Source organism: Macaca mulatta, chromosome 9 (assembly GCF_049350105.2).
Source record: "Macaca mulatta isolate MMU2019108-1 chromosome 9, T2T-MMU8v2.0, whole genome shotgun sequence".
Lineage (NCBI taxonomy): Eukaryota > Metazoa > Chordata > Mammalia > Primates > Cercopithecidae > Macaca > Macaca mulatta.
The window spans coordinates 86,614,560-86,630,146 of record NC_133414.1 but is presented as its reverse complement, the minus strand read 5'-3'; the positions used below and the strand labels follow the sequence as shown (position 1 = coordinate 86,630,146).

Sequence of the window (15,587 nt, the reverse complement as noted above, 5' to 3'; positions counted from 1 at the left end):
AGTGGCGCGATCTCGGCTCACTGCAAGCTCCGCTCCCCCGGGTTCACGCCATTCTCCTGCCTCAGCCTCCCGAGTAGCTGGGACTACAGGCGCCCGCCACCTCGCCCGGCTAATTTTCTTGTATTTTTAGTAGAGACGGGGTTTCACCGTGTTAGCCAGGATGGTCTCGATCTCCTGACCTCATGATCCGCCCGACTCGGCCTCCCAAAGTGCTGGGATTACAGGCTTGAGCCACCGTGCCCGGCCGAGGGCTTTGACTTTCAACAAAAAAACCCATCTACTTTGAAGTAAAAATTATGTAATGATCTTATATTGCTGAATGCCAAGTGAAGGTACGCTAACAATGAATAAGTCCTTGCTCGAGCGGAAGAGATATTATTTGCAAACTAACTTATACCTTTTGAAGAAATTCCCTTATTTTGTCAACATCTTTCCCAGCATAAATATGCCACAGAGCACCAGGTATTTCACTTGAGTCCTTCAATCTTTTCCTTAAAATGTCATCCAAATCTTCCTCCTCAAATTTCTTGAGAATTCCTGAAACAAAGGAACATATTTTCAAACTGTTGGCAGAGACTACTAGAAAGCCAAGTCTCCTCAAGTTGATCTGTCAGAGCAGCAGAGTGCCTGACTAGGATCAGTACTTTTCTTTTTGTTCACCCAGGCTGGAGTGCAGTGATCTTGGCTCACTGCAGCTTCCGCTTCCTAGGTTCAAGCAATTCTCCTGCCTCAGCCTCTCACGTAGCTGGGACTACAGGTGCACGCCGTCACACCCGACTAATGTTTTGTATTTTAGTAGAGGCAGGGTTTCCCTGTGTTGCCCAGCTGGTCTTGAATTCCTGAGCTCAGGCAACCCACCCGCTTCGGCCTCCCAAAGCGCTAGGATTACAGGCATGAGACACTGTGCCTGGCCAGATCAGTACTCTTAAAAAGGAGTCAAACACAGTTATATGTTCATAACTTTTAGGACTACAAGAATAGATAAGTGGGTACAAAGCAATAGTGATTTTCCCAGTTTGTTTTCTGTGAACCAAAAAGCAGGAGACAGAAAACCTAAGAGCTACTATGTAAAATTTAACCACCTTCCTTCCCTGTCCGAAGGGGTGGTCCTAACAATGACTTGTACTCATAGCATTTCCTAACTTACAAAGGTCTTTTATGGTCACTATTTATTAGTTGGCCCCTATGCCTACTTAAGAATAAGGGATAACCTCTATTTTATACCTGAGTAAAAGGGTTCCATGAGGTGAAAGGTTTTACTCATTACCATTACTAATGAATGGCAGAGCAAAATGTATTCCGATTAATTTTGAGGGGCTCTCCTATTTGATAATGGTTAATCTATAATCAAATGGAAATGTTTCATGAATAAAGTTGTGGTTTTGAGGAAAATCAAGCCATCCTTCTAAAATGTTGACAAACTAAAATCCCTACACATATATGTATGTACAGAAAAAACTTCAGAAGTATATAAACAGAAACAGTAACTGGTTGTCTCTAAGTGTAGGATCACAGGAAGGTCCTTTTTAAAAAACTGAGTTCATGACAGTGAACATTTAAATAAATGTTCTTTTTAAAAATTTTGTATAAATTTAAGGGGTACAACTGCAATTCTGTTACATGGATATATTGCCTAGTGGTGATGTCTTGGTTTTTAGTTATCATCACCTGAGTAATGCACATTGTATCTACTAAGTAATTTCTCATCACCCACCCCTCTTACCCACCCTCCTCTGAGTCTCCAATGTCTATCAGGATAAGGAATCAACCTAAGTGTCCATCCACGGATGACTGGATAAAGAAAATGTGTGGCCGGGCGTGGTAGCTCACACCTGTAATCCCAGCACTTTGGGAGGCTGAGGCAGGTGGATCACCTGAGGTCAGGAGTTCGAGACAAGCCTGACCAACATGAAGAAACCCCATCTCTACTAAAAATACAAAATTAGCTGGGTGTGGTGGCGCATGCCTGTAATCCCAGCTACTCGTGAGGCTGAGGAAGGAGAATCGCTTGAACCCGGGAGGTGGAGGTTGCACTGAGCCAAGATCATGCCACTGCACTCCAGCCTGGGCAACAAGAGCAAAACTCCATCTCAAAAAAAAAAAAAAAAAAGAAAGAAAGAAAATGTGATGTATATACACAGTGGTATACTATTTAGCCATAAAAATGAAATCATTGCTGGGTAGGTGGCTCACATTTGTAACTCCAGCATTTTGGGAGGTCGAGGTGAGTGGATCACTTGAGTCCAGGAGTCTGAGACCAGCCTGAGCAACACAGTAAAACCCGTCTTTACAAAAAAATAAAAAAATTAGCCAGGCATGGTGGCACCTGCCTGTAGTCCCAGCTACTCTGGTGGCTGAGGTGGGAGGATCTTTTGAGTCCAGGAGGTTGAAGCTGCAGTGAGCTGAGACTGTGCCACTGTACTCCAGCCTGGGCAACAGAGCAAGGAGACCCTGTCTTTAAAAAAGAAAAAAGAAAAAGAAAAATCATGTCTTTTGCAGCAACATGGATGGAACTAGAAGCCACTATCTTGAGCAAAACAACTCAGTCAAAACCACGTTATCACTTGCATAAAACTTTTTAAAGAAAGCTGTTACCTGCTACAAAGTATACATCAGATGTTTCCTAATTTTTGTGACAGTAATGTCTTTTTTACATTCAAACTTAGCTACAAGCATTTTTTTTTTTTTTTTTTTTTTTTTTTTTTTGAGACAGAATCTCACTCTGTCGCCCAGGCTGGAGTGCTGGGGCGCAGTGGCATGATCTCAGCTCACTGCAACCTCCGCCTCCTGGCTTCAAGCGATTCTCCTGCCTCAGCTTCCCAAGTAGCTGGGACTACAGGAATGCTCCACCATGCCCAGATAATTTTTGTATTTTTTTTACTACAGATGGGGTTTCACTATATGTTGGTCAGGCTGGTCTCAAACTCCTGACCTCAGGTGATCCACCCACCTCGGCCTCCCAAAGTGCTGGGATTACAGGTGTGAGCCACTGCACCTGGCCAGCTGCAAGCACTTCTTAATTGAAACATTTAGTAAGTGTTTACTATGTGCCAGGCACTGTCCTAGGAAGTTGGGGATTACAATTAAGAAAGATCCATTCAAGAGCTCATGGAGTTAAAGAGGGTCCTAATAAATCTAGACAAATAAACATCACATTGTGGTAAGTGCAATCATATCAGTACAAAGGGTACAGAGAGAGGTTAAGTCCTCCAGTGTTATCTGTGACCAAGTTTTTTCCCAGTCGTGGTGTTAAAAAAATAATAATAATAATAATTAAGGGCAATGTAAAAAGTTGATCATAAAAAAATCATCCTTTACTCTGATTTCTTTCTCTTTTTTTTTTTTTTGAGATGGGAGTTTTGCTGTGTCATCCAGGCTGGAGTGGAATGGCACGATCTTGGCTCACTGCCACTTTCACCTCCCAGGTTCAAGCAACTCTCCTGCCTCAGCCTCCCAAGTAACTAGGATTACAGGCATACACCACCACGCCCAGCTAATTTTTGTATTTTTAGTAGAGACTGGGTTTCACCATGTTGGCTAGCTGGTCTCAAACTCCTGACCTCAAGTGATTCACCCGCCTTGGCCTCCCAAAGTGCTGGGATTACAGGCATGAGCCACTGCGCTTGGTGTATTTTTTCTTGTAGAGAGAGTTTAAAATGTTCTCTTTAAAAAATGACAGTTGATGTTTTTAAAATCTGTTTTCTTAACAAAATTAAAAGCTGGAAACTTTGAATTGGTTTTCTGACTTTCTTCCTTTAAATTTTATTGCTCTGCAAATTAAAAGTACATGAGGCAGGGGCGGCATCATAAGAAAGAGAACGACTGGCTAGAGTAGAGTAAGTTTACTTTCTTTAATGAAGACTTCTAGGGTGAATGATAATCTGAGTTACATTTGAAAGAATGAACACAGGAGTTTGCCAGGAAGACATGGAGGTAAGAGACACATGACAGATGGAGGAAAAAAGCATGATCTTTTAAGTATTTTTCAATGTGTTTGAAACATTATTATAACCCTAAAACGTTGTTTGTGACCACCTATAAAAAGTGACAAAAACTTTTTAGATAAAGAAAGACAGCCAAAGATTATTTAAAATGTTGACATTCTCCTGAAATTTTCTCAAAAGAAATATGCTAGAAACAGACACTGGGGGATATGCATAAATCAAGATGAGGAAGAAAGTTCTAGCTTTTAAGGACATGAATGAATAGTAATGGAGGAAAACAGGTTAACTTCTATATTGTAATTTCTAAGTGCTACAGGGCAAGATCTGAACAAACTATAATGAGATACAAAGGATATAACTCCATGGCATCACAGGATTAGAAAGGATAAATAATCTGAACCACAGGTCACATTTCTGTGGCAGCGCTCAGACTATAACTCAAGTGTACCCACTGACTCTCAAATCTCTGGGGGATGGGAGTGGTAACCTATTATAGTCAATAGTGTCACTTAAAAAGCTGAGTAGCATAATGTAAAAATGAGTTTCTACAGTTTTGATGTATTTTAGGTTGTGTATTATAAAATTGTCAAATGTATACAAAAGTAGAGTGAATACTATAATGAATCCTATGTCCCCAGCACCTAGCCATTAAGCTATAGATCCATTCTGGGATCCAGATATAAAATTGATGATCTATTTCATAGCTGGATGTCATCCACAGAATTTCACAGAAAGTGCATGTGAAGTAGAAAAGGTAGAGAACATCTGAAACCCCAAAGAAGTCTCCAACTCCATAAGGTGTCAGAATCAGAAGTGGCATCACAGAAGCAGAAGACTATATTCAAAGAGGTTGTGATTAACGGTGCCATTTATTATAGACAAGGGTTAGTAATAAATGAACCAGAAAGATACACTGAATTATCCAAATATGTGTGAGTGACAGCAGTAGCAATAGTAATTTCAGACCAGTATGGGATAAGACTGCAATGAAGTGAAATGTAAAAGGAAAGTGACAGAGATGGTAAAATATTTCTTATGAGGTAGAAGCAACAGGATGGAAAGGTTTAAAGGAGGCTTTCTTTCGAGAAAGAAAAAATAATTAGACTTTGCTTTTATTGTACAGAGAAAAAGCCACTGAAGAAGAAAATGTTAAGGGCCTAAGATTGTATCTATGTCTTTATAAAGAAGGGAATAACTGACAGAGCATGATTTCAAAAAGAAATTCAGGGGACAGAAATGAAAACCTATGTACTGGATAGAAAGAGGTTACTTCCACTTAAAAGACCCCCTTCTTCCTCTTTTTACTGGAGGGGAAAAAGAATGAGCCACAAACCATATTTTAATCATCTTTAGAACCCTAGGACTTAGTTTCTATGCTTCAATAAATGTTTTCTTGTTGGTTTGTTTTTTGTTTTTTTTTGGAGATGGAGTTTTGCTCTTGTTGCCCAGGCTGGAGTACAATGGCACGATCTCAGCTCACAGCCACCTCCGCCTCCTGGGTTCAAGCGATTCTCCTGCCTCAGCATCCCGAGCAGCTGAGATTACAGGCATGCACCACCATGCCCAGCTAATTTTGTATTTTTAGTAGAGACGGGGTTTCAGCATGTTGGTCAGGCTGGTCTCGAACTCCTGACCTCTGGTGATTCACCCGCCTCGGCCTCCCAAAGTACTGGGATTACAGGCATGAGACACTGCGCCCGTCCTCAATAAATGTTTACAAGTGAGCTTAACAGTGTATTTTCATCAACACAATACTTAATGATAGAAAAGAAGTTAAAATATTCACTTTTAAAATTAAAATTTCACTTAGATAAAAAAAAAATAGGAAAATTATTCAATCTTCAAGTAGTAAGGGCTAAAATGCCCCTACATCCATTGCAATTCTTTTTGAAATCTTCACTGTTAACTCAGAAGCTGATATTCTGGACGATACTAGTGAATGTGATTATTCAACTGTTATTTCAAAGACTACTTATTCTTTAAGTTACCTGCTTTTGAGAGAATGCCATTTCCTTTTGCTATGCCAACATAGACTAGAATATTTACAACATCAGAAACTTCAATATGGAGATTTGTTGTTCCTATATCATGATCTTTAGCAGCAACTACACCTGTGTATAAAACAAAATTTTACTTGACAAAATACTTTATATATATAATAGTATAATCAGATATCCCTCCAAATTAGCTCTATCTGCATAATTTAACTATAATTTGAATTTTAGTTTCCTTATTACAAAAACCTGTTCCAAAAGCCACAATCTATAAAACACCCTATTATTTCAATAATTACATTTCTATTATAATAAAATGTACTATGGTTAAAAATCAAATTAATAAAAAATCAATTAGCAGGTACTTAACTATATTTTGGCTGTTAATTCCTAAAATGTTGCTTAATAGAAAAAAGGATGGATTAAAAGAACAGATTTAGTAAAAACTAAAAATCATTAGACAATTTGTACGAACAGAAAATCTTTTTTTGAGAAGGAGTCTCGCTCTATTGCCAGGCTGGAGTGCAGTGCAGTGGCACGATCTCGACTCACTGCAACCTCCGCCTCCCAAGTTCAAGCAATTCTCCTGCCTCAGCCTCCCGAGTAGCTGGGACTACAGATGCACGCCACCACACCCAGCTAATTTTTCTATTTTTAGTAGAGATGGGGTTTCACCATGTTGGCCAGGGTGGTCTCATTCTCTTGACCTCATGATCCACCCACCTTGACCTCCCAAAGTGCTGGGATTTACAGGCATGAGACACCACGCCCATCCTTGAACAGAAATTTTTTTTTTTTTTTTTGAGATGGAGTCTTGCTCTGTCGCCCAGGCCGGAGTGCAGTAGCGCAATCTCAGCTCACTTGAACCTTCATGCCTCCTAGGTTCAAACAATTCTCCTGCCTCAGCCTCCTGAGTAGCTGGGACCATAGGCACACGCCACCATGCCTGGTTAATTTTTGTATTTTTAGTAGAGACAGGGTTTCACCATGTTGACCAGGATGGTCTTGATCTCCCGACCTCGTGATTCACCTGCCTTAGCCTCCCAAAGTGCTGGGATTACAGGCGTAAGCCACTGTGCCTGGCCTGAACAAAAATTTTTAAAAATCCAATATAATTCCTACATAGGAGAAATGTGAATATATACCTACCATAAGCACTGCACAACCTGGGTCCTAGATCAGGACGTACAAAAAATCCTGGCAAATGAGAAGCCAAATTGAATTTTCCTTCTGGATTACAATATTCCGGCAATGGCAGACTTTTTAAAAGATCTTCGTATCTGAAGAATAACAACATTGCCTTCTTATAAAGATCTGCATTGATAAGTCTTTTCACATACACAATTTTCAAGTTGTTCAAAACACCAGACTACCTTTCCATAAGACAAGTAACAATTTTCCTTGACTCAAGTGATACTGACTAAAATAGCAATTCTGCCTCTCTAACCATTAAAAGCTGTAATAGAAGGGAGGTCCTAAACAGGGTGCTGTGTTTTTTTTTTTTTTTGAGACAGAGTTTCACTCTTGTTGCCCGCCTTGGCCTCCCAAAATGTTGGGATTACAGGTGTGAGCCACTGCGCCCAGCCTCTTTAACGTGAACATTCTTTCCTTCACTGCCCTAACATAAAGACTTCCCCACTGCTGAGGCTACCAACTCAGTTTTGCTATCAATCAATCAATCAATCAATCAAATGCTGAGGCTACCAACTCAGTTTTGCTATCAATCAATCAATCAGTCAGACAGGGTCTCACTCTGTCACCCAGGCTGGAGATCAGTGGCATGATCTCAGCTCACTGCAGCCCCCACCCCCGCGGCTCAAGTGATCCTCTCACTTAAGCCTCGCGAGTAGCTGGGACTACAGATGCCTGCCACCATGCTTGGCTAATTTTTGTATTTTTTCGTAGAGATGGGGTTTTGTCATATTGGCCAGACTGGTCTCCAAGTCTTGGACTCAAGCGATCCCCTCGCCTTGGCCTCCCAAAGAGCTAGGATTATAGGTGTGAGCCACTATATGACACTCAGCCTCAAGTTATTTATTTTTAATTGAAGAAGAAAAAGTCTACAGGTCACATTTACAGTTACTTATTCTATCTCTGGGGATAGTCTCAGCTTGATCTCAAAAAGTCGAGTCAAAATGAAAAGTTTCAAACCTTGCTGGCATCATAGTCTTGAAGTCTTCTCCTGAAGGCCAGTCTTTCAATTTTAAAACAACTGTTTCTCCACTTTTGTTTTTCTGCCGTTCTATAAAGAATGCAGTTAATTACTAAAAGGGTAATTTCTGCCTTTTTATCTTTATTAACATTTGGAGAGAAAGAAATGTAAATGAATGAATGATTTGATTGTTGCACATTACATGCTTAATAAATGCTTGCTTATTGACTTATGTACCTATGTAGTATTAAAACCTTTATTCCTTTTTTACATAAACAGAATTCATTAAATTACCCACTTGTAATATCTCAGAAATTGTTTTTAAAAATCTTGGTAACATTACAATCTTACATTTACACTTTTAATTTTCAAAGAGTTTTACATAAATAATTCAATTTTCACAAGCTTATGGAACTGTCAAACATTTCTCCGTAAGTAAAACAGTATAAACGGCATCTTTAAGGTCAAAGGAAATTAGTGGTAGAGACAGGGATTGGGACCCAGTATTTTGTTTCAAATTACTTGTTTCTTTTTATTAGACAACAACGTAAAACAGATGTTTCAAAGACTTAAAATCTGTTAAGTTACATTTGGAATTTATCATTTTGAAGGAGTATGATGGAGAAAATAGTAAAATAAAAACGAACATACTTGAAACTTCTTCAAAACCATCCCAGAATTCCTTAACATTGGCATTCGAAATGATGCTATCTTTGCAGTTCAGGAGATCAGCTTGGTGGTCTCCAAAATCAAGACTAATTGATTCCGCCTTCCATAGGCTAATGTTCATTTTCTTATGCACACCAGAAACCACTGCAGGCTTATAAATAAATAGATAAATAAATAACAGTTAAAAGATAACATAGACTTTGTGTTTTGTTTTTGTTTTTTTTTGAGACAGAGTCTTGCTCTCCTATTCAGGTTGGAGAGCAGCGGCCTCATCACACCTGACTGTAACCCTTTGGGCTCAAGCAATCCTTCCACCTCAGCCTGTTCAGTAACTGAAACTATTAAATTTCAAGCCTAATGAGTGATTCTCTGAGAGTGAGTGTCTCCTTTGAAATTATATAAATTCAAATCCCCTCAAAGCTTTCTTACACTTGGTGGCGGGGGGTACATGTCCTCTCCACCCAAATTCCCTAACAGCTTTCTAATAATGCAGAAACCAGTAATGGAAGATTTGCAGCTTCTAAAACAACAATAAATGATATATAAAAACATATCTAAGAACATCTGATATATTATTCTCAGGTTTTAAACAAATTCCTGTATTCTAATGAAGCAGAATTCTGGAATACAGAGAACACAGTAAGCTATGACTTAAAAGTTTCTGAAAAATGATATTTACTAGGCTGGGTGTGGCAATGCATTCTTGTAGTCCCAGTTCCCAAGGCTGAGGTGGGAGGATTGCTTGAGCCCGAGTTTGTGTCCTGCCTAAGTGACACAGTAAAACCCTGTCTCCAGAAACAAACAAACAAAAAATCTAAGTGGGCCGGGCGCGGTAGCTCAAGCCTGTAATCCCAGCACTTTGGGAGGCCGAGATGGGCGGATCACGAGGTCAGGAGATCGAGACCATGCTGGCTAACATGGTGAAACCCTGTCTCTACTAAAAAATACAAAAAATTAGCTGGGCGAGGTGGTGGGCGCCTGTAGTCCCAGCTACTTGGGAGGCTGAGGCAGGAGAATGGCGTGAACCCAGGAGGCGGAGCTTGCAGTGAGCTGAGATCCGGCCACTGCACTCCAGCCTGGGCGACAGAGCAAGACTCCGTCTCAAAAAAAAAAAAAAAAATCTAAGTGATTATTAGTATTCTTAAACTAATTAAGATAATTAAATAATAAGATAGTTAAGATAATTAAAATTTAGGAACCACAAAAGCAGAATAATCTCTAGCTAGATTTTTTTTTTTTTTTAAGGATACAAAAGACATCTTAAAAAAGAAAAAAATCCTAAATTCTGGTTTATTACATGGATGAATGTTCCATTAAACATTTTTTCAATGAGCCAACAATATATACAACTTTAAAAAGAGGTCCGGCCAGGCGTGGTGGCTCACGCCTATAATCCCAGCACTTTGGGAGGCTGAGGTGGGTAGATTGCGAGGTCAGGAGATCGAGACCATTCTGGTTAACACAGTGAAACCCCCTCTCTACTAAAAATACAAAAAAATTAGCCGGGCGAGGTGGCGGGCGCCTGTAGCCCCAGCTACTCGGGAGGCTGAGGCAGGAGAATGGCGTGAACCCGGGAGGCAGAGCTTGCAGTGAGCAGAGACCGCGCCACTGCGCTCCAGCCTGGGTGACAGAGCGAGAACTCCGTCTCAAAAAAAAAAAAAAAAAAGATAAAAAGAGGTCCAGGTATTAGTTAACTTGCTGGCAATTCATGCATTAATTCCTAGTGCCTAGTACCTATCCAATAATATTTCTGCTATTATGGTAATCAGCAGCTTGCTGAAAGTAAATTTTTAAAACAAGGTAAGGGTTAAGCTAATTAGTATATCAAAATAATTCAAAGCAGAATTCTTAGGCTATCATCATGATCTTATTTTTTTGGGAGACAGGGTTTCACTTTGTTGCCCAGGCTGGAGTACGGTGCACGCGATCGTGGCTCACCGCAGCCTGGACTTACTGGGCTAAAGCAATCTTACTGCCTCAGCCTCCCAAAATAGCTGGGACTACAGGTGTTAACCACCACGTCTGGCTAATTAAAATTTTTCGGTAGAAAATGGGTCTCACTATGTTGCCCAGGCTGGTCTCCAACTCCTGGGCTGCAGCAATCAATCTTCCTGCCTTGGCCTCCCAAAAAGTTGGGATTATAGGCATGAGCCACAGCACCAGGCCTGTAAAGCTTTCTGATTAGACTCCTTGCCAATGGTATTATTCTCTTCTAACTCAACTTCTAATCTGTCTTGCTGTCAGTTACTATAAAATGTCAATTTGATTATACAGATTCCACAATTAAAACTAGCACCTACAGTATGTTAAAACTCTTTAGTATGATATATAAGGGCATTTCATCATTCCTCTAGCCATCTCCTTACACCACTCTCCCCCATGAACCATGATCTATGTTGCAGATAATCACACCTACTCAGAGAGTTCCCTGAACACCTGTTCTTGTGTATGTCCAGCCTCTTGTCCATCTAGCAAAAAACTTCACTTAACCTCTAAGGAATCAATTTAGACTACCTTTTTGAACTAGTATCCTAGCTTTGACATTTCCTTTTCTGGGTTCTCATAGCACCTTGAACAAAGTTCTTAAAACACTTAACATAATTATGAAAACAATTATTTGTGTGACTCTTTTCTACCTCAAAAGCCCACACAAATTAAATAAAATTTCAGCCCAGTAATGTCATCAGGGTTTCAAGGAGAGCAAGGCAAAAAAGACATGCTAAATCTTCTGTATATGCAACGCGCAAGTGTGCATTTCTTTTTTTGGGGTGAAAGATTCGCTTTCATCAGATTTCGAAAGGGATTAGTTACCTAAAAAGATCAAGAAGCATTGCATTAAAATGGTTCTTACTCATTTTTACATAGCTTACTCATTTTTATATTCTTACTGCCTATGACAGAGACTGGATCTCTTATTAGATGCTCAGTAACAGTTGAATGAACAAAGTAAACATTTTCCAGAAAACAAGAAATAAATTTAACAGAATAATACTGTCATACAAATACTTAATTTGTTCATAATTTTTGCATTAATGTAGTAAACTGCCATCTGAAATGTATATCAAACATTATCAAAACTTTTGTCCAACAGAAAATCATTTATATTAGAGGAGAAAGAACAATATAGTTTGTCATTCAAGATTCGATGAAGTAATTTGTAAGTAAATGTTCTATGTATAAATATTACAGACAAGAACATCTACATAGGTTCATGAAAAATGCTGTTAATTATTAACATTTTAATAGTAGACATGGATCTACTAACTGGACTAAAATATCAATCTAAAAAAGAGGAGAAAGGAACTGCATTTTGTAAATTCAAGATGCTATTACATGTCTGTTCTGACAGATCAAAAACTAACATAAAATAATCAATGCTTCCCTGTTAACTCATATTAAATCTGGCCAAAAAACAGGAATTGAGAAATAAGCATTTTGACAATCTTCGGTACTTTCATATCTTATTGTCCCCCAAATGTGTTAAGTACTATTTCCCCCCTCTACTTCTATCCCTAAGGAGGGAACCATTCTATTTAATAAGCTTCGGTTCTACCAAGAGTGTTCTTAATCAGCCTAAAATACACACCTGTCCTTGTTTCCAACATTCTTTGAAAAGCTTCCAATTATTGCTATTCTTATAATCCTTAAGCCATAAAATATGCTTCTCACAGATCCAAGAATGTGGTATATCACTGTATAATTTATTATTTTCATCCACTGCAGATATTATGCTTTCTTCAGGCTCTTCTTTAAGCTCTGGTTTTACATTTATCTTGGAGGTTTTACTTGGTGGAATTTTGTTTTCAACAACTGAAGCAATTATGTCATCAAGAATGTTAGGCATAGTCCGTCCACTTTTGCTACTCTATTAAGGAAAAAACAAAACAAAACAAAAAAACCTGTTTTTGAGAGAAATCATATACATTTTCCTCCCACAGACTTATTTTTTTAAACAATATCCCTACACTCCAGAATATATGCACTTAGATTTGAGTTCCTATATTCCTGACAAAATACAAACCAGAAATCCGGTTGTGTGAGAACTGCCAGGTCTGAAGAACTTGGAAGTACAGCCTTCCTGTCTTTTACATCGTTATAGGCCTGGGACAGAGAATACAGGTAGGTGGCATCCCTCATATACATTTTTAAAATATTTTTAGTATTTTATGTTATAAGAAATAGAGATGGGGGTCTTGCTATGTTGCTCAGGCTGGTTTCAAACTCCTGGCCTCAAGCAATCCTCCCACTCCACCTCCCAAAGTGCTAGGATTACAGGCATGATTGACCCCCCCAGCTCACTACAACCTCCACCTCCCAGGTTCAAGTGATTTTCCTGCCTCAGACTCCCAAGTAGTTGAGATTACAAGCATGCACCACCATGCCTGGCTAATTTCTGTATTTTTAGTAGAGACGGGGTTACACCATGTTGTTGGCCAGGCTGGTCCCTAACCCCTGACCTCAGGTGATCTGCCTACCTCAGCCTCCCAAAGTGCTAGGATTACAGGCGTGAGCCACCACAACCAGCCCCCATATACTTTTATTTTTTTTGAGATGGAGTCTCGCTCTGTCACCCAGGCTGGAGTGTAGTGGCGTGATCTTGGCACACTGCAACCTCCTCAGCCTCCCGGGTTTAAGCAGTTCTCTGCCTCAGCCTCCCAAATAGCTGGGATTACAGACACATGCCACCACACCTGGCTAACTTTTGTATTTTCAGTAGAGACAAAGTTTCACCATCTTGGCCAGGCTGGTCTTGAACTCCTGACCTCGTGATCCAGCTGCCTCAGTCTCCCAAAGTGCTAGGATTATAGGTGTGAGCCACCGCACTTGGCGCCCCCATATAGTTTTAAAATAAATTATATTGCTCTTCTTTTTTCCTGGTAAATAATTAAAGCAAAAGTTGACTTCTGATTATTTTAAGTAACATTCAACAATCACTTTCATGTGGGTTTCTCCCTTCACTAGACAACTAGTTTCCAAATTCTAAAGGGGTATCTTAGGGATCTTCTGGAATCGAAGAGCCTCCCCTCCACCTTTCACCTTGGAAAAAAAGATGGAAAATGCCAGCTTTCAAGGTACAGTTATAATGCAAATAGAAACATGCCTAGCAATTTGGTACATTTGATTTCATCTGCATATTGGGTAGTTCAGAGCCAAAAACCAAGTCTCCAAATCATCTCTGTTTAAGGCCCACATTAAAACCAAAAATCTGGCATCACACTCACTGGGGCTCCCATTGAATATACTGGGGCAAAGGCAATGCCAGCATCTGTAGACCCCACACGTAGCTTTCCAGCTGTTGTAGTCAGCAAATCCCGTAAGGTTGAGCCTTGTTCATTATTCTGGGACACAAGAGGTGATGTTCTGCCATTTGGAGATTCAGAGTTGTCTTGTTCTCTTTCTTCTTTAATTTGTTTTTCAAGGGTAAGTTCTTTGTTTTCTGAAATAGAAAATTTCACAGATTTTGTTTCGTTTTTTGTTTTGAGACGGAGTCTCCCTCTTGTCACCCAGGCTTGAGTGCAGTGGCGTGACCTCGGCTCACTGCAACCTCTGCCTCCCAGGTTCAAGTGATTCTCCTGTCTCAGCTTCCTGAGTAACTGGGACTACAGGCATGCGCCACTACGCCCAGCTAATTTTTCTGTATTTTTAGTAGAGACGGGGTTTCACCATGTTGGTCAGGCTGATCTTGAACTCCTGACCTCAAATGATCTGCCCACCTTGGCCTCCCAAAGTGCTGAGATTACAGGCATGAGTCACTGTGCCCAGCCCTTACAAATTTTCATTCTATTAAGCATGGCGCTAAAGTACAGACAAAACTGGCCCCAGCATTTTCTAGTGGGAGATAAAAACTGAAGGAAGCATTAGTGATTTATTCACCTAAACACAAACCTGAGGATGAGTGAGGTTTGAGACCAGCCTGGCCAAACGGATTCAAATAATCTAAATGTAAAAAGGCGTACCTCAATATTTAAGACATGTTTACACCTGTTACAAATGAAAAACACTACAGCAAAGACAGGTAGAAAATACAGATAAGCTGGCCGGGCATGGTGGCTCACACCTGTAATCTCAGCACTTTGGGAGGCTGAGGCAGGCGGATCACTTGAGGTCAGGAGTTCAAGACCAACCTGGCCAACATGCTGAAACCCCGTCTCTACTAAAAATATAAAAATTAGCTAGGCATTGTGGCACATGCCTGTAATCCCAGCTACTCAGGAGGCTGAGGCACGAGAATCGCTGGAACCTGGGAGTCAGAGGTTGCAGTGAGCTGAGATCATGCCATTGCACTCCAGCCCAGACAACAGAGTGAGACTCAGTCTCAGAAAACAAACAAACAAACAAACAAACAAAAAAGAAAATATAGGTAAGTTACACATCTAGTGCTCTGGTGGCTTTATCAATATGCTCATCCACAAACAATTCTGTAACTAACTTTGGTATGTAGTTAAAGGAAGGCTAAGGCTGGGTATGGTGGCTCACATTTGTAATCCCAGCACTCTGGGAAGACGAGGTAGACTGCTTGAGCCCAAGAGTTCAAGAACAGTCTGGACAACATGGCGAAACTTCACGTCTACAAAAACTAAAAAAAAAAAAAAAAATTGGCCAGTCGTGGTGGTTCACACCTGTAATCCTAGCACTTTGGGAGGCCAAGGCAGATGGATTACCTGAGGTCAGGAGTTTGAGACCAGCCTGGCCAACACAGTGAAGCCCTGTCTCTACTAAAAATACAAAATGAGTTGGGCGTGGTGATGCATGCCTGTAATCCCAGCTACTAGGGAGGCTGAGGCAGGACAATGACTTAAACCTGGGAGGCAGAGGTTGCAGCGAGCC

At 40.2% G+C, this 15,587-nt stretch overlaps 1 protein-coding gene across 12 annotated transcripts in view; it reads right to left on the bottom strand.

Annotated features, from left to right (window-relative positions):
• Positions 1–15,587, bottom strand: part of JMJD1C (jumonji domain containing 1C) — a 364,460-nt gene that overhangs the window by 10,307 nt on the left and 338,566 nt on the right. For all 12 annotated transcript variants that reach the window (XM_077946708.1, XM_077946709.1, XM_077946710.1 and 9 more), the window contains 7 exons: positions 13,982–14,196; positions 12,346–12,624; positions 8,742–8,910; positions 8,090–8,180; positions 7,088–7,218; positions 5,933–6,055; positions 398–537 (listed from right to left, as the gene is read on the bottom strand). In XM_077946708.1, coding sequence (XP_077802834.1) covers positions 398–537; positions 5,933–6,055; positions 7,088–7,218; positions 8,090–8,180; positions 8,742–8,910; positions 12,346–12,624; positions 13,982–14,196 — 1,148 coding nt within the window. The remainder of the gene's footprint in view (positions 1–397; positions 538–5,932; positions 6,056–7,087; positions 7,219–8,089; positions 8,181–8,741; positions 8,911–12,345; positions 12,625–13,981; positions 14,197–15,587) is intronic.